The 18,594-nt window shown below is 48.9% G+C and overlaps 3 protein-coding genes across 14 annotated transcripts in view; all 3 read right to left on the reverse strand.

Moving 5' to 3' along the window:
• Positions 1–18,594, reverse strand: part of LOC126931116 (cyclic AMP-dependent transcription factor ATF-7) — a 468,437-nt gene that overhangs the window by 210,104 nt on the left and 239,739 nt on the right. The gene's annotated exons all lie outside the window — the stretch shown is intronic.
• The window catches only part of ATP5MC2 (ATP synthase membrane subunit c locus 2), a 497,231-nt gene that overhangs the window by 44,160 nt on the left and 434,477 nt on the right, over positions 1–18,594 (reverse strand). Inside the window, exon 1 of one of the 12 annotated variants that reach the window (XM_050749056.1) lies at positions 3,519–3,522. The exons of the other annotated variants lie outside the window; for them this stretch is intronic. The gene's annotated coding sequence lies outside the window, so the exon portion shown is untranslated. Of the gene's footprint in view, positions 1–3,518; positions 3,523–18,594 lie in introns of those variants that run through there. 12 annotated transcript variants of the gene reach the window in all.
• The window catches only part of CALCOCO1 (calcium binding and coiled-coil domain 1), a 394,782-nt gene continuing 379,578 nt past the window's right edge, over positions 3,391–18,594 (reverse strand). Inside the window, exons 3-16 of the mRNA XM_050748869.1 lie at positions 17,513–17,692; positions 17,072–17,174; positions 16,419–16,609; positions 14,847–15,005; positions 14,291–14,439; positions 12,233–12,323; positions 8,837–8,992; positions 8,366–8,620; positions 7,770–7,895; positions 6,862–6,957; positions 6,401–6,509; positions 5,972–6,171; positions 5,374–5,480; positions 3,391–4,397 (exon numbers count right to left, since the gene is read on the reverse strand). Of these exons, the coding sequence (XP_050604826.1) occupies positions 4,220–4,397; positions 5,374–5,480; positions 5,972–6,171; positions 6,401–6,509; positions 6,862–6,957; positions 7,770–7,895; positions 8,366–8,620; positions 8,837–8,992; positions 12,233–12,323; positions 14,291–14,439; positions 14,847–15,005; positions 16,419–16,609; positions 17,072–17,174; positions 17,513–17,668 (2,076 nt within the window). The 5' untranslated portion in view covers positions 17,669–17,692 and the 3' untranslated portion in view covers positions 3,391–4,219. The remainder of the gene's footprint in view (positions 4,398–5,373; positions 5,481–5,971; positions 6,172–6,400; positions 6,510–6,861; positions 6,958–7,769; positions 7,896–8,365; positions 8,621–8,836; positions 8,993–12,232; positions 12,324–14,290; positions 14,440–14,846; positions 15,006–16,418; positions 16,610–17,071; positions 17,175–17,512; positions 17,693–18,594) is intronic.

Genomic DNA, 18,594 nt, shown 5'->3' on the forward strand with positions numbered 1-18,594 from the left:
CTGGTCTTGAACTCATGGGCTCAAAGCTGGCCCCCCAAGTTGCTGGGATTACAGGCCACTGTACCTAGCCAATTCCTATTTTGTTCATGCTGTTTCTCCAATATCTAGAACAGCACCTGACACATAGTGGACACTCAATTAATACTTGTTGAGTGAATGTATGAATAAATGTCAGGAGTTCACCTTTCCAGCCTCACTTCCCACATTGGGTAAGATCCTCACTTGGCAGCCCTACCTGAAGTGTATAGACTTCTGAGTAAGTTGTCTTTGCATATTTTGTTCTCTCTGCCTGCACGTGCTTGGCTCATGTCTACCCCACATTATCACCTGTGGGAAGCTCTGCCTTCCCCAGTCTTCTTAAGTATCTGCCTCTCTGTGGTCCCGTAGCATGCTGTGCATACCTCTAATGTAGCATTTATCTTGTTTCCTTGTATCTGGTAATTTATGTCAACTACAAACTCTCTGAGGGTGGGGTTTTTGACTATTCTATCTCCATTCCCTGGCACCTGACCCACACAGAGCACTGTGTAAGTATCCTGAATTAATAGAAACATCTCTATTCCCCAGCCTGACCAATATGGTGAAACCCTGTCTCTACTAAAAATACAAAAATTAGCGGGGGATGGTGGCACGTGCCTGTAATCCCAGCTACTCAGGAGGCTGAGGCAGCAGAATCACTCGAACCTGGGAGGCGGAGGTTGCAGTGGGCTGAGATCGTGCCACTGCACTCCAGGCTTGGCGACAGAGCAAGACTGTTTAAAAAAAAGAAGAAACACCTCTATCCCAACTGACATCACATTTTGTTCTTTCAAGCAACATATGGCACTTCATTTAATGGTATTGGTAATGTTTATTTGAAGCTGGTTGGTGAGCTCAATGATGTTCATTTTATTATTCATTACATGTATTATTTTGTATGTATAAAACATTTCATTAAAATAATTTAAAGATTATTTTTGGAGGACTGGTCCTATGTTCCAGTCTCTATACTAGATTTTAGGAACACAGTGATGGATAAGCACAGAATCTGCCCTCAAGCTGCTTATAGTTTAGGGAGAAGAAAAAGTTGTAAACACACGTAGCATCTTTTTATAAAGTGCTCTATGTGGTATGTCCAAGGATAACTGTAAGGCTTCATGCAGGTGGTATCCTTTGAGCTAGGAAGAAAGTAGTGCATGTTTTTGTGGAATGGTTCTGTTATACTGGAGTACAGGGTTCCTTAGGGTAGATGGGAAATGGAAGGGCAAGTTGGGACCAGATAGTGAAGACCCTGACTGGCACACTAAGCAATCTACATTGCTCGTTCCTGTAGGTAACAGGCGGTCATTGAGGTTCAGTAAGTGGGGAGTGGTGTGTTTGGATTCATTCTTTCACCACCAAATACTGGCACGAGTTCCTATTTGCTACTTGGCTGACATCTCCTTTCACATTAGAGTCTCAAGCCCATTCAGGTCTATCAGCTTCTGCATGGATGCTGGGGAGCAGGGAGGAAAGGGATGATCCATTATAGAAGAGAGATAAGAAGAAAGGCTTGAGTTGCCAAATACCACTCAGTGAAGAGGAGAGAGAACTAGAATTGGAATCCGGCTGCCCCTGGGTTTCCTCTGGCCCATGCAGTCAGTTACCCTTCCTTGAGCTCCCTCTGTGTCGGGGGCCATGCTTTGGATACTGGGATAGGCAAATCATGCGTAAGGAAGAGAAATGGTGCCACAAAAGTGTGAAATTGCAGTCTGAAATTGCAGATTGCACCCCAGAAAGACACACAAAGGGTAGAGAAAGAAGCAGCTAGAAACTCTAGATATCCATGTTGAGGAGCCTGGTGGGGGACTGGGGGGCTTCATGGAGGAGGGGAGTATGAAGCAGATTCGGGACAGTGAAGCAGAATAGGGCTGGAGAGAAAGGAAGGTGAGAAGGACCCATGTGAAGTTTTGGAGGTGGGAAAGAACAAAACCTATACCACAGTCCTCTTAAGTGCTTTGTCTGACAGCGTCTGTTATCAGTGGCCTTGTGCAGCTAGCCATGTGGCTCCTGTGGGTATATGTGTGGCTTGGCAAGGGCTGTGGCATGGGAGCAGAGGCCTGGGTCCCTGTTTGTCTACTTTTCTCCTTTTTGGCACAAGGCAGCCATCCTTTGGAAGCCAGGAGGTGTGGGTCCCAGATTCTTCTCGCCCCAACCTCCCCCAGAAAATAAATCACACATGATTTCATTAAATGCACCTCCTGCTGGGGATGTTGGCTCATAATTCCTCTCTGATTAACCCCCACTACCCCGGCAAGTTTATAGGCCAAGAGAGGGAGGGGGACAGGGGGAAGGTAAAAGGAGGGATGGGGGGAATCCCACGCGGGTGATGGATGCCTCTGTCAGCCCAGCTCGTATTTATTAATAGTCTTAATACGGGAAGCAATAAAGGAAGAGAGGGATTCTATTAATTAAATCATTGTTATAATTAACTTTCATTAAAGGAGGATCAATAAAGAGGGGTTGAGATGGAGAGAGGAGAGATCCATTATCTCTAATTTCCTTGGAAGGGATTCAGGGAACGAGATGGGGTTGCTAGGAGACAGAGACGTGAGGGAAGAAGGAAGGATGTAAGATGTCATCCAGGTGGGGCTGGAAAGGGGGTGGACAGGAGCATTTCAGGTGAATGGAGACAGGGAATGGTGGGGGTGGTCCACACAGGGCCCCTGAAGGGAGTGGAGGGCAGCTGAGAAGGGAGCTATTGGGTTGGAGGATAAGGGGGTTGTAGGCATGTGCTTGTGCAGGGCATTGCTGAGAGCCGTGGTGAATGTGCAGGTCCTTAACAAATGCTTTACGATGCTGTGTATGTGTCTGCCTGTGAAGCTGGTTAAGTGGATGAATGTGTTTTTGTGACTGTTGAGTCAGAGTGTGCACACAGGTATGAGGGGATGGCAACAGAGAAAGCAACAGAAACAGAAACAGGAGGAATATAAAATCGCCTTTAGAGGTATAAGGCTTAGGGCATTTTTTACTAAGTACTCAAAGGTGTATACTCTTGACAGGAATAAAGCCTGTCCTTTGGCATAAGGTACAGTGATGGCTGCTATGAAAGGTGAAGGTCTGGGCAGTGGAAAACTTGTCCCACTTTTCCACAGCACCCACCCACCCTGGGGCTAAACCCTAAGCAGAACTGACATGGACCCATCAGTTTGCTCCCTCCCCAACAGCCGTATTATCCAAGCCAGACTCCCACTTGAGACAACCCACTGGTGGCCGGCATGACAGGAGAGTAACTGCCCAGCATCCCCTGCCATGAGGTAGGGATGCGTCCCCTCTTTCCCTCTTCCCTCCACCAGGGTCCAAGAGCCAGAGGTTTGGGCTCTGTGCTCCAGTCACACCTCATGGTAAGAACACATTTTGTGACAACAGTCATACATATCATATAAATATATTTGTTCAAACTACAAAGGGATGGATATCAGGGGGAAGCTTTTATTGCTATGGGGGGACCTGGAGAGGGAGAGGGGGCTGGGAAATGGGGATACCTGGGACCACTTGTTCCCCCCATCCCTCACAGAAGGCACAAATACATTATTTCTTTCCATGTGAGGAGATGTGAGGACAGGATACAGAATACAGGAATCCTCAAAAATACAAAAAACCCTCCAAACTGAATACCTACGGTTATGGAAAAGGCCAGGGTGGGGCGCAGAAGGCAATGGGGGAACAGAAAGAGGAACCAACGAAGCTGAGAACCAAAAGGGACCTGAGAGGCCGTGATGTCCATGCTGCTGCCTCTATGCAGGCCCCAGAGAAAACTCAGGTAAACAAACAGAAACCCCAAATTAGAGAGGGTAGGGTGCCCCAGGAATTGGCTTTGGGGCATCAGACAAGGGAGTGTGAGTGTGAGTATGTGTGTGCAGTGGCTGTGTGAGTATCAGAAGCAACCAGGGCTAGGAGTGGACGATTCTATTCCCACAGGGGAAGGCCTCCTCCATCCCGGTTCCTCCAAAACCACTTTCAGGGGGTAAATTCAGCCACTGCTTCCGAACAGGACCCCTCCCTGGGACAAAAGAGCCAGGTAGGAGAGGATGAACTGAGAAATCTTGGGATGAAAATAGGGCACACAGAAGTGGTTCTTAGGGAACAGAATATCATGGAGCCCAGTGTGATAGAAAATGGGCATGAGGCCTAAGTGTATGCATGTGTGTGAGTGTGTGTGTGCATGAGTGTGTATTTGTGCATGTACGAGGGAGTAAGATCACTCAAAGGTGAAGGGGTCCTGGGTGCTGAAAAAGAAGTGTCCATCCATGTGGTCCTCCAGGGCATCCTTGTCACTCTCAGCAGGAAAGCGCTCCTTACAGATAGGACACTCCTTCCATGTGGGGGTGGCAGGGCCCCCAGTGCTGGTTTCTGACAGAGGACCCACTGTAAAGCCACTAAGAGAGACAGAGGGGAAAGGGAGAGGGTCGGCGTGCTCTGTTCCCTTCTTGACTTGCAGACTTCAGGGAGCAGGACCCATGTGCCTGGGTTCCCAGGTTATCCTGTGCCAAATGCAGCATCCTGGCCTCTCCCACAGGGTCTTTCTCCCCACAACCCTGGAAGCCTTATTTTTCCAGTTCCCCATGTCCTCTCTTCTTTAGTCTCTGCTGGTCTCTGCAGTGCAGAGCCCATCCCCCAACCTCCTGCTGTCCTCCCTCCATCTCCGTCTGCTGCCTAATGAGGCTGAAAATGAGTCTGACATCGTCCTTCATCTTCCTGCTCCAGCCGGGAAGGATGACAGCATCACCCCCTCCCTGCCCTGAGCCCATCTCACATCCAGGCAAAACTGGGACTAGATGATCAAATCTCTCTTCCCTGTGCCTGCCCCTTGACCCTGGGAATAAAAGGGAAGGCAGAAGGGGACAATCTGATACCGAAACCCCCACCCCTGTAGGTTCCCTTCCCTAAGGGTCACCCAGGGAAGTGAGGGAAGAGGGAAAGCATTTCAGGTGTAGCCAGATGGATGCTGGATCCCAGTCTTCTCTCTGCTCCCATCCCTGGGGGCCGTGGTCACCTCCCTTCCTCCCCGGAGGATCCTAGGTACCTACCTGGTGGTTGGGGAAGGGGTAGAGGCAGGAGAGAGGGGAAGCAGGGCAATTTGGGCTCTGCAGAAGATGGTGCTAGAACAACATAGAAGCCAGTTAAAGGCAGGACCTCTGAGTGCATTGATAAGATAGGGGGAGGGATTACTTGAAGGCATCTGGGATTTGGAGCAGTGAGTCATTTTTGTTGTTAACCATACCTGTATCTCCTTTTCTTGGCTGAGGCCAAGAAGGGAAGGGGTTGGCAGCAGGGCCTGGTGACTGTCCACACGGATGCCCTTTCCCTCTGACCTCCTACCACCTCCCTCCTGGCCTTGCTGGTTGAACTCACCTGGCCATGTCATAGAAGGCACTGCCCAGTTCAGGAAGCAGCAAGTTGGCCTCCTCACCCCCACTCTGCACAGCTGCCATCAGGACTGACTTCTCATCTTCAGCCTCCTGGATGCCGAAGAGATAGGGTTGGGCTTTGGAGTGGTGTCCCAAGATGGGGGAGCAGCACATTGGGGCAGTATGGGAAGAGCAGCCAAGGCTAGGATAGTGACCTGAGGGGCTTAGGAAGGGTGCAGCAGGAGAGGCGTTTCGAGGGGCTGGTGGGTAATAAAAGAATGAGTGCGGAGGAGAAGCAGTGAGGCTATTGGGCTGGTCTGGGTTTTGGGATGATATCTGTTGGTGTGGCCTTGAAGAGAGGCTGGGCCTGCCTCTTCTCTCCTGGGAAAAAGAGCCCTGTATGGCTAAGGTTCTTGCTCTAACTAACTGGGGGTGCGTGTCTGTGGTCTCAGCTACTCTTGAGAGACTGAGGTGGGAGGATTGCTTCAGCCCAGGAGGCAGAGGCTGCAGTGAGCCAAGATCGTGCTGCACTCCAGGCTGGGACACTTGGGTTTGGCCCTACCCCTCCTTACTGCTTCTGTACAGGCTCCTCCACTGCTCACCGAGTCAGAGCTACTGTCCTCAGCTGGCCCAGAGAGGTGAGGAGAAATGGGAGCCGGCTGGCTGATGACAACGAGGGGAGAAGCCTCTCGGGGCCCAGCAGGAGAGGAGCCTGGGTCTCTATGCTCACAAAGGCCATAGGGTGGGAGCCTCATGTCTTCTGGGGACTCATCCTCCGAGTCTGTCAGAGCTGCCGGGCAGCCTGTAGGAGATGAAGCAGGCAGAGAAGAAGGATGTGTTGTGAGAAGGTTGGACCAGCTGTCTCCTCTGGATGAGGGGTATCATTAGACTAAACAGCGACCAGGGTCTGGGAAAGAAAAGGCAAAACACATAGAAGGCAGAGGCAGCTCCCAGCAAGGTTACATGGAGCCTTCCTCAACAGCGGAGGGTAGAGAGGGGAAGAGGTGTTATAAGACTGGGGTTATACAGACTCAGTCCCGCAGCGGCCTCCTCATCCTCTGTGGCAGCATCCTCATTCCACTTCTCATCTGCCACCTTCTCCAGGCGGGCCTCCAGTTTTCTCATGTACTCTAGCAATTCCTGGAATTGGGAAGGAAAAAGGCAGGTGCTAGAGAACGTGAAGGTACCAACCTTGCTAGCCTGCAGAGCCATTCTCTGCACCCAAGAACTCTTAGCTCCTCAGGATTAGATGCCTTCAGCAAAGATTGCGGCGACTTCAGGCAGACACTCCCCGCAGCACCCCTGCTTCACCACTTACATCCCTCCCTTCTCCCAGAGATCATCCCCTGTCCTGCCAAGTCCGCTAATAAGAGAAGCCAGGGTATGGGCCCTCTTGGAGAGAACAGTTTCTAAGCCAAGAGATGACGGGAATTTACAAAGTTTCTAGCCCTCAATTCCTCACCTGTGGCATCCACAGGGCCTGGGTGCTCACCTGCTTCTCCTCTTGTAACTGCTCCTTTTCCTTCTGGAGCACACGCAGGGCTGACCGCAGCTCTGTCAGCTCCCGCTTACTTTCTGACAACTGTACCTGAGGGAAGAGGGCCCGATGGAATCTGGAGCCTAGAATGTACCCCCAAGAACCTGGGCTCTGGGACCAGGACCAACAATCTAGAATCAGGTCTCCCCATGTCTCTGCTTCCTTCCTGCTCTGACGCACACGGGGATTCCCAACACTCTTCTTCCATGAGTCCTGTGTCTTGGGCCCCAGAGACTCAGTTTTCTAAGTCTTAGTCTCTGCCTCTCGAGTGGGTCCTGGATGACTGCCTGTAGACTGGGGTGCAGAGGCCTTGGTCATACCAAGGAGCCACTCTATAATTCTCCTAAGTCACCTCTACTGGGCCCAGATGTGTGCCCTGAGAGCAGAAAAAAATGCATATATATATATATTTTTTGAGACGGAGTCTCGCTCTGTCGCCCAGGCTGGACTGCAGTGGCCGAATCTCAGCTCACTGCAAGCTCCGCCTCCCGGGTTTACGCCATTCTCCTGCCTCAGCCTCCCGAGTAGCTGGGACTACAGGCGCCCGCCACCTCGCCCGGCTAGTTTTTTGTATGTTTTAGTAGAGACGGGGTTTCACCATGTTAGCCAGGATGGTCTTGATCTCCTGACCTTGTGATCCGCCCGTCTCGGCCTCCCAAAGTGCTGGGATTACAGGCTTGAGCCACCACGCCCGGCAAAAAATGCATATTTCAAACCAACGAGGGCTTGCTTGCGCAAGTGAAATGCCACCCAACATGTAAGTGGACACCTAGTACTTTTGAGCCCATACCCAAGACAGAGAGAAGGGGTATGGACGCCTCAGGAGGCCACAGGACAGGACCCTTGGTGGCTGGGTGCCTTACCAGGCTAGAATCCTTTTCCCGGGCCAGCTCAGTCTTGAACACCTGGTTTTGGGTCCTCTCCTCCTGAACTGCCTTCTCCAGTCGAAGTATCTCTGCACTCAGCTTCAGGATCTTGTCCTTCTCTGCCTGGGAGATAGCCAAGAAGGAAAATGGGAGGGTAAGAGGGGAAGAAAAAGGAACGCCACTGTCATTAGCACTATCCCTTACTGTGTCCTTTCCTTTATTTAAAGCATCATTTTTAGAGCACTTTCCCCCTTTTGCCTTCATTTCCTATACCCTCTGAATGAAGGACAGGACATGAAGGCAGGTGCTGCTTGATCAGGAATGGGCATTGTGGCAGGGTCTGGGGCCTAGGACAGAAAATGTTTGTGTTCCAAGGAAGGTACTCTGGTGATCAGGATTGGGATACCCCGGTTAGGGATGGGTCATGCCTAGAAAGTAAAGTGTACCTCCCTCAAAGCCCCTCTCCACCCCTGAGTCCTCTAAGGTTCTCAACCCCTCTTCTCTCCTCCCAAAGGGTCTGACCACATGTAGGAGTCCCCACAGAGGTGGGGGCAGTGGCCATCAGATTGCCAGGTGCCCCCCCATTCCTCTACCTCCACACTCTGCAGCAGCCCTGCCCGCTCCTTGCTCCATTGGCATTTTTCTTCCTTCAAGTGCAAACCGAGCTCAGCCAGCCTGCCGTTAACTTCAGCCACTTCCAGGCGGCTGCGGTGTAGTTCGGCTATGGTGCGGTCCCTGGCTGTTGCTGCGCTGGCCAACTCCTCCCCAAGAAGGGTGGCTTTCTGCTGGCTTGAGGCTGCAAGCTCCTGGGCCCCTCGAAGCTGCTCCTTCAGGGGCTCCAGCTCAGCCTCAGGAGAAAGGAGGAGATGGAGATCAGAGTTCCCAGTGAACCGTTTGTCAGCCGGGGAGGTAACCACGCTCCCTCCACTCCACTGCATTAGGACTCGGGGTTGTGTTGTTTCGTCTTTAGCCATGTCTTTCCCCTTCTCTTTAGACACTTAGGCTTTTCTATAACTTGCCCTTGGAACTTTCCCTGTTTCCTGTTGCCAAGGGGCCTCACTCACCACCCGCTGCTGGGCCTGGCCTAGGGTGTCCTTCATCTGGGCCACCTTGTCTTTCAGTCTCTGGGCCTGAGCACTCTGCTCCTCTTGCCAGCTCTTGGCCTCCTGCAGGTCCAAATTTAAGCGACGGTTCTCCTGTTGTGCCACTTGGAGCTCAGCCTGATGGAAGCGGAAAGCAGGTAAGGAAAGGGGTATGTGTGTTGGGGTGGCTCGGGAGGTGAACCATTGTGATGAGAGTGGTCAAGGTTCCACTTCTCAGATTTAACACACACTCAAGCCTTCAACTATTGCCAGCCCTTCTTGGGTTCTCAGCTCAAAGGACTCAATCCTGCATATCCAGTCTCCAGCTCCCAAATTGAGGTATCCAGCATTATAGCCTCGGGTCTTCCATGTAGGCATTCCATGTACCATTTCTGCTACTCCATTCTTTCTCTTAAATCAAAACTCAGTCTTCATGCCCTACAGGCCCCTCAAACTCAACGGTCTACCTCCTACCCCATCCCAGTCTTTCCTACTCTTATTTCCGTCCATGGTAACAACTAGCTCCCACGTTACTCAGGATGGAGTAACCTGGTGTCCTTGGTGCCATGCTTGGCTCTGTCCTCTCCCTAGCAGCCCACAGAAAAGCCTATTGCTTCTCCATCCTGGTCACAGCCATTTCCCCTCCTCTGTTACCACCACAACCACGTTATCTGACTCTGGTTATTCCTTGCTTGGACTACTGAATAACTTTATAACTAGCTCATTCTCCACAAGGCAATCAGATTATTCTTCTTTAGGTACAGTTCTGATTTTTTAAGTACAGTTATGTTCTTTTTTAGAGATAGGATCTGACTCTGTCGCCAAGACTGGAGTGAAGTAGCATGGTCACAGCTCACTGCAGCCTCCAACTCCTGGGCTCAAGCAATTGTCTCAACTCAGCCTCCCAAGTAGCTGGGATTATAGGTGTGTGCCACCATGCCTGCCTAGTTTTTGTGATTTTTTTTTTTTTTTTTTAGACGAGACAGGGTCTCACTATGTTGCCCAGGCTTGTCTTGAACTCCTGACTCGAGGGATCCGCCTGCCTTCGCCTCCAAAAATGTTGGGATTACAGGTGTGGGCCACTACACCTGGCCATAAGTACAGTTCATGTCACCCCTGCTTGAAAAATCATCAAAGCCTTTCACTGCTTGTGGAATAAAAATGAAGCTCAAGATCCTCCACAGTCTAACCGAGGCCTTATCTCAAACACTTCACCCACACATTCAACTGCCCTGAGTGTTCTGTCCTTTAAGCCTTTGCTCATGTCTTTCTCTGTTCCTAGAATATCCTCACTCTCATCTCTGTCTACTCAAATTCTACCTATTCTCACTGCTGAGCAAAGGGTTTTTAACCATCTTCCACACCAAACCCAGGGTACTGAAGAAGGGATTTAGGAGTTCTGCAGATATTTGATTTGAACGTCCTCTAAATTATTAACAATTATGTTAAAAAAAAAAACACAAGGCCGGGCGCAGTGGCTCACGCCTGTAATCTCAGCGTGATTTGGGAGGCCAAGGCAGGCAGATCACCTGAGGTCAGAAGTTTGAGACCAGCCTGGCCAACATGGTGAAACCCCATCTCTACTAAAAATACAAACAATTAGCCAGGCGTGGTGGCAGGTGCCTGTAATCCCACTACTCAGGGGGCTGAGACAGAAGAATCGCTTGAACCTGGAAGGCAGAGGTTGCAGTGAGCCGAGATCGTGCCACTGCACTCCAGCCTGGGCAACAAGATGAAACTCTGTCTCAAAACAAAGAAACAAACAAACACGCATAAAATCACAAGTTAACACACTGGAGATCACCAATTGGCATGTGTTTCCAGGTTAATTCATTTTTGTGCAAAGCTCAGAATAGTTTCTATTGTATTTTCTATTGAATTGAAGAGTAAACTGAGTTGCAAGGTGGACAGTTTAAAAATTATCATTTGCACCTACTTGTGTGTGACTCAAGGTGTTCTCAATACTGCACAACCAAAATAAAATACAGAAATATATTAGTTGCTGAGGCTGACAGAACAGTCATCCACAGCCTCTCATTTCAAAGTTTGGTATGCCTCAAAATTACCTAATTGCTTTCATTACCTTTTAAGTAAATGTTATACATTCAGATTTATGAAAATAAATTCATAGTAATAAAATATTGTTTTTGTTTATTCAGTGAGAGTCCACACAAGATGAAAAACTTTATTGGTGGGAGGAGAGGAAAGGGTTCTGCTAAAAAGGTTTGAAAGTACTAGGCTACTACATGCCCTACACCCCATCCCTTTTTTTTTTTCTGAGACAGAATCTTGCTCTGTCACCCAGGCTGGAGTGCAGGGGTACGATCACAGCTCACTGCAGGCTTGACCTCCCGGGCTCAAGCAATCCTTCCACTTCAGCTTCCTGAGTAGCTGGGACTACAGGTGCATGCCTGGCTAATTTTAAAAATTTTTTGTAGAGATAGGGTCTCACTATGTTGCCCAGGCTGGTTTTGAACTTCTGGGCTTGAACAATCTTCCCACCTCAGCCTCCCAAAGTGTTATGATCACAGGTGTGAGCCACCATGCCCAGCCATGGCCCTCCCCTGCTTTTTTGAGACAGAGTCTCACTCTGTCACCCAGGCTGGAGTGCCATAGTGTGATCTAGGCTCACTGCAACTTCTGCCTCCCGGGTTCAAGTGATTCTCCTGCCTCAGCCTCCTGAGTAGCTGGGATTACAGGCACCTGACACACCTGGCTAATTTTTGTTATTTTTAGTAGAGATGGGGTTTCACCATGTTGGCCAGGCTGGTCTTGAACTCCTGACCTCAGGTGATCCGCCTGCCTTGGCCTTCCAAAGTGCTGGAATTACAGGCGTGAGCCACTGTGCCTGGCCTCCACACCCCTTTTAAAAAGACTTTTCTTATGTCTCTAACAAGATGTGCACTCATACACCTCCCTGGAGCTCTACAATACTTTATTAGATTTCTCTTGACGCCAGGTGCAGTGGCTCACACCTGTAATCCCAGCAATTTGGGAGGCTGAGGTGGGCGGAACACTTGAGGTCAAGAGTTCGAGACCAGTCTGCCTAACATGGTGAAACTCTGTCTCTACTAAAAATACAAAAGTTAGCTGGGCATGGTGGCATGCGCCAGTAATCCCAGCTGCTCAGGTAACTGAGACATGAGAGTTGCTTGAACCCAGGAGGCAGAGGTTGCACTGAGCTGGCATTGTACTCTTATATTCCACTTTTCCACTCTGACTAATCCTGATTTGGGTATATGTCTTATATTCCCTAGTGGAGTGCACACAATGTCAATGTCTTCTTTACATTTGTATTCCCTTTGGTGTCTGGCTCTCGAAAGGGAATCAAACACTGACTGGACAATGGAGAAAGCAAATCAACTCTGAGCCTCTTACCTCGCTTTGCTCCTTGTCTGCTTGTACTTCTTTCAGTTGCCCAAGAAGCTTCTCCTGTTCCCGAGTCAGGGCCTTCACTGTGTCTCTAAGCCTGTGATTGGTGGGATGACATGTCAGACAATCTGCTCCACCCAGAGAAGGAATGGACTCAGGCCTCTGTCTTGTGCTCTGCTGCTGCTGCTCTAGGCCCAGAGCTCCATTTCACTCTGGGATGCATAAATCCCTAAGCCAGCTCCAGTTCTAAGCCCCAGGAAACCAAGATTCCAGGTTCTAGAGAAGAATTTAGAAACAAATAGTTTTTCTTATCTTTTTATGTAATATTTTAAGGAATGTTTTGCTGACGGCTCCCATTGTTTTCACTCAATCAAGAGACTAGAATCTAGTCTTTTTGAGACGAGGGCAGTCATTATTGATTGTAAACTTTTGATCTAGGCCAGAAGTTGGCAGACTTTTTCTGTAAAGGGCCTGATAGTAAAGATTTTACGCTTTGCAGCCCATGTGGTCTCTGTGGCATCTACTCAACTCTGCCATTGTAGTGCAGGACCGTCCATTGACAATATGTAGATGAATGAGCATGATGTTTCAATAAAACTTGAACACAGATTTGAAGTTCATACAACTTTCACATGTTACAAAATATTCTTCTTTTAATTTGTTCTTAACCATTAAAAGATGTAAAAACCATTCTTACCTGTGCGTTATACAACAGGTGGCAGGCTAGATTTGGCTTGTGGGCCATAGTTGTTGACCCCTGGTCTAGACAGCCTCTAATCTTTTCCGGATGCTCAATCTGACCACTGCTTTCCTAACCTGTGACTTAGAATGCTGACATCTAATATTTCCCTAGGGTGAGACTAACATATCCTGAAGAAGCCTCTCAGATGAACTCACTTATTACTTTGGGCCTTGGATAGAATGCCTCTTTCTTTTAAACAGTTTTTTTTTTTTTTTTTTTTTTTTTTTTGGAGACGGAGTCTCGCTCTGTCGCCCAGGCTGGAGTGCAGTGGCTGGATCTCAGCTCACTGCAAGCTCCGCCTCCCGGGATTACGCCATTCTCCTGCCTCAGCCTCCCGAGTAGCTGGGACTATAGGCGCCCGCCACCTCGCCTGGCTAGTTTTTTTTTTTTTTTTTGTATTTTTTAGTAGAGGCGGGGTTTCACCGTGTTAGCCAGGATGGTCTTGATCTCCTGACCTCGTGATCCACCCATCTCAGCCTCCCAAAGTGCTGGGATTACAGGCTTGAGCCACCGCGCCCGGCCTTAAACAGTTTTTTAAAATATCCCATCTACCAGTACTAAATGGAATATAATTATGTCATTTAATGAAATAAGGAACTAGAGTATTTAAACCGGTGAAAATTTGAAGGGAGACATGGGAGGTGGTGGTCAATATTTATGCTACTTGGTAGAGGAAACAACTTTCTGGAAGCAGAAAGAAATTTATTTTATGTGGCTCCAGAGGTCTTGGGACCCCCTGCTAAGTTATAGGAGAGTAGAGTTTGGCTCAATACAAGAGATACAAAAATGACAGCTGTCAAATGCTAAAGAGGCTGCCTCCTGAGGGTGACCTCTTACATACCCTCATACATATCTTACATTCCCAATGCTAAGAGTCTATGATTTGTATCTTTTTTTCCAGAGGAGAGATTCCATAACATTCCTGGATCACCAGTTCTAATGTTTCTTAATAGTAAGAACACAGTCCAATCTTATCTTTCCTGCTGCCAAATCTGAAATCCATCCTCTCTTATCTTGCACTGACTTTCATCCATTCTCTTCTTCCAAATCCTCCACTCCTAGCTCTTGCTCAGCTTTTGCTGCACGATAAGTGGTAACTATGATTATTTCCAAAGCAAAGGAATACAGAATAGCGTGCGGAAAGATGGTAGAGAGCTCGGCAGAAAAGGGTATCCCCAGTAATTGGACTAGCATGAGTGAGGGTAGGAGGGAAAGAGAAAGCATGTGAGGCAGACAGCAGGTCTGCCCGCCTGAGAGAGGGGGCTGGAGCGTGGGGGTCATGGAAAGGAGAGGAAGTGACGGGGTCAGTGGACTCCCCTCACCTGTCGAGCTCCACTTCCTTCGTCAGCACTTTCTCACTGATGGTCTGAATGTCATCCTCCAGCTCCAGGATGCGTGCCACATGGTCTCCCTGTTGCCGGCTCAGGATGTCCCTCTCTTCTGTGATCTCCCCATGGGACCGGGAAATCCCCTGAAATTAAGTTTCCCCCAGAAGAAAAGGGAGGTTGGGATTCATCTCTCAAGTAGTGGAACAAAGGCTTAGGAAGGGCACACCAGGGTCTGACTGCTCCCACCTGGCTATCACATTGCCTTCCTTGAAAAAGAAACTGCTGGAACATTCCTTTACCTATCAACGTGGCCACCTCCACCTTACCTCAGCATTCCTATGTTCAAAGAACTGAGTCTCATTACAAGTTTGGAACACGTCTCTTGTCATATCAAGTTTAATCCCAACCATTACCCCTTAAACCTATTTTCTTGATGTCAGAACCATCATAAAAGCCCACTAACATCTCTCCTTCACTCTCTTCAGTGGGTTTAGAATTTGCACGCTGGATGAGCAGCCAGACCCTACCCCCTACCTGGCCCAGCTCCCACCTTATACTGTTCCATCAGCTCCGCGTGTTCCTGCCTGGCAGTTGCCAGAGCCCTCTCGAGCTCCTGCACTCGGCTCCTCAGCTCTGTCACCTGTCCCTCCAGCTGCAGCTTCAGCTGCATCAGGTCATTCCGTTCTTGCTGGCTCTCATCGAGCTGGTTCTACAGGCGGCAGAAGGAGAAGGGGAGTGTGCTGGTGGAGTACCCCTTCTAAGGTTCCATCCTTACCACACTCCAGGTGCATTCTGGGGTTGGGAAGTTATATAGCTTTGGGCTATAAAGAGGTGAGGAAGGGGATGCTAGGTGTGCTACCAAATCCTGTCCACCACCCAGTCAGATGCACCAGCTCACGGCACTCTGAATTGCCCATCCCTCTTACCTTTCCCCACCCTAGGCCTGGCCCTTTCCTCACCCAGCAATTGCAGGAATCCCTTGTGTGGCATGTCAATGAACACAAACACAAGGGATGGCTCCCTTAATTTTACCCTATCTGCTCTGGAGTTGGACAGACTTGGGTTCAAATCTTCAATGCAATTTTTACTAGCTATGTGATTTTTTTAAAGACAGGGTCTCACTATGTTGCCCAGGCTGGAGTGCAGTGGCTAGCCATAGGTGCAACCACAGCATACAGTACCTCAAACTCCTGGCCTCAAGCAATCCTTCCACCACAGTGTCTCCCCAGTAGCTGGGACTATAGGCACATGCCACTACACCCAGCTGGCTATGTGATTTTGAACAAGTTTCTTAACTTCTCTAAGTTAAGAAACATGTCCTCATCTGTAACATGATCCCTTAGTCTGAATTGTTGTAGGGCTCAAATGAGAATCATAATGGTGAAAACACAATAGAGAGTAGGAGCTCATCACACATCTTTCACTTATGTGAGATATAAACATCTTCCTAGGTGACAGAGCAAGGCTGTCTCAAAAAAAAAAAAAAAAAAAAAAAAAAAAAAAACAAACAAACAAACAAACAAACAAAAAAACCCCAAACAGTATCATTTCAACGTGTAGTCAAAATAAAAATTATTGAAGTCTTTTACATTCTCTTTAAAAAATACTAAGTCTTCAAAATCTGGAGTATATTTTACCCTTATAGTACATCTCAGATTGGATTAATTGCATCTGAAGTGCTCAAGAGCCATATATAGTTAAGAGCCTTTAGTATCGGACAGTACAGATTTGGGGCCTTGCCTATCTGCTCTCACTCCCCACTTGTCCTGGAAGCAGGTCTTGTGCTCCCTTTTCTCTGAATGTTCCCTCGAGTAGCCTCCCTCCACCCTTTAGATCTTCCTCTAGGGCATAAGGCAGTATGTAGCGCATAGAGAAGGAAGGCTGCAAAAGTTCTTATGAAATCCTGAGTTACACTGGCCTGTGGGTGGTCTTCTTTCCTGCCTTACATGTTCATGTATGTCTATGTTAGACTGAGATTTTCCTGAAGGCAGGACCTTGTCTAACTTTCAGTGAGGTCTTTAGTTGAGGCCACAGATGAAGGGAGGGTAAGGTGGGAAGGGCCCTCTTGCAATGCTGTCTCCCACTCCGTTGCCTGAGAATAACTCTGTTGCTCTTTTCTCACCTGTAACACAGTTGCCTTGGGGACAACCAGCAGGATGTCAGAGCCCCCATCAGCCTCCTCCAGGGTCACCAGTTCATCCATGGGCCTTGGCTCTCGGAACTGGAAAGGGGGGCTCTGCCCACACACCCGGCCCTGGCGGTTCACATATCGGAACTGGTAGAGCTGAGCTCCTGGTTTGGGCAGGTAGCTGGCTGTGGGAAGAAGAATGGACCCAGGACCCCAAATGATCCACTGTCCTTGGCTCCAGCCCCTTGCTCAGTATTCCATATACTGTTTCTTCTCTTCTCCACCTCCCACAGGCCATTTCTTTTCCTAGGGTACTCTTCTCTCTCCTTTCTGCCTATCCCTCTCCTTCCTTTCTCACCACATAATGCTACCTTTCCATCTTCCTTACTCCCTGGTTTTTCCTTCTTTGGGTAGGACATGGGACTAGACGTCCTCTGATGTTCCTTCTGTTTCTAAGTCACTGATTCTGCAACAATCCCATGATTTTCTATCTGCTGAGCCCTGTTGGATATATTCTCATTATATTTATTTTCATTTATTTTTCCTTGTCCTTTGTGCCTAACTTTTAATGTTTCTGAGCCCACTACCTTCTTTCAAACTTCTACTCCCTTGGCTCCTCTCTCCCAATTTTCCATCTTCCCTTGTACCTTGGAACTGGACACTGGTGTGAATGGGGGAACCATCAGTTGTACTTTCAGGCACGGAAGACCACACAAATGTGTGGTAATCTCGAACACAGGCAGCTTCTACCTGTGAAAGCCCAAGGTTGGAGAAAGGTATGGTCATGGAAATACCTTCTATGGATGGAAGAAAGGGCAGAGGGGTTGAATGAGGGGGCAGGATGGAGCTACAGTGGCAACAATGACAAGAGAAAGGGAAAGTGGAGGGACACTAATGTGTCAGTAAAGAATAAGGTTAAGATGGAGAAAAGATGAGCTTTGATTACACAGGTGGCCTCTGTCATCTGTGACATGTTTCTTTCTTCTTCTCTATCAACCTGAGGTTGAGAATCCAAGAGCCCAATCATTCCCCTTATTCCAACCAACCCACAGCCCATAAACCTAAGCCAAAAGGGGTTCCAGAGATACCTTGAAGATGCCAATCCAGTCACTGGCACTGGGCATGGTGCCTGGGGGAAGGGTGTAGTGACATTCCACCTTGGTATTGGGGATGTAGGTCCGGGCTACATTCAGAAAGTTGACTCCACCACGGGATGGTGCTCGGCTTAGTGGTGATTCTTCCATCCTGGCCTTGAGATATCTGTCCTCCTATGAAAGAAAGGGTTGATATCCTAAAGTCTCTCCAGTCCACCTCCTTCCCCACACAGCTCCAGCAACACACGCGCACAGCCCCTGCCACTACACCTGGAGATAAGCCATACCTGGTTTCCAGTCCTTGAGGGTTATGAACATTTTTGAGGTATCACTCTTAGTCTCTAGGATGTAGGTCTGGCCTTCCAAGTCAGTCCCCATCCTGTCTCACACTATACCCTCTCTGGCTTATAGACCCTTCTGAGGGTCCAGACTTCTCTAATTTTGCTCCCAAAAGGACACTGAGGGGAGACAGAGCGTGGGACACTGAGACTTGGTCGACAGCCTCCATTTCTCCATCCCATCTCCCACACATCCTGGCTCTTGAATTCAAAATCCAGCTGAGGTGTGGGGCCCTCTCATTGAGAGGTGTCCTTACCTACTCCTAAGCTTGTTGACCCAGCTGTATCCAGGAATGAGTTATGACATCAGAAAGCAGCAACTAATCTCTGAAAGGAATGGTTGAGTTTTCAGAGCTAGAATACGGCTTGGGGTCGGGGGAAACTGACAGCCCAAATCCTTAGGCTCCTGAGCTCTCTTTTCATCTCTCTGAGCTGTCTACCCCCATGAATTCCAGGGAAGCAGAAAGCTTCTGCTGGCATCCAAGAGACAAAGGGAAGGGGAGGATATAAGGAAAGACAGGTTCTGTCCCTCGACTTATTATTCCAGGAAGTCAAGAATTCTGGAGGCGGCAACTTCAAGGGTGGAGTGAGGCGCTTAGCAGGAACGTGGTGGGGGTGGTGAGATGGAATGTGGGGGCCTGGAGCCAGGAAAGCCCCACCCCGGGGCAGGGAACAGACTAGAAAGTGGGAAGTAAGGGCCCCCAAGAAGTGGAAATGTATATTTAACGTTGAGGAAAG

This window comes from Macaca thibetana, chromosome 11 (assembly GCF_024542745.1).
Source record: "Macaca thibetana thibetana isolate TM-01 chromosome 11, ASM2454274v1, whole genome shotgun sequence".
NCBI classification, from domain to species: domain Eukaryota; kingdom Metazoa; phylum Chordata; class Mammalia; order Primates; family Cercopithecidae; genus Macaca; species Macaca thibetana.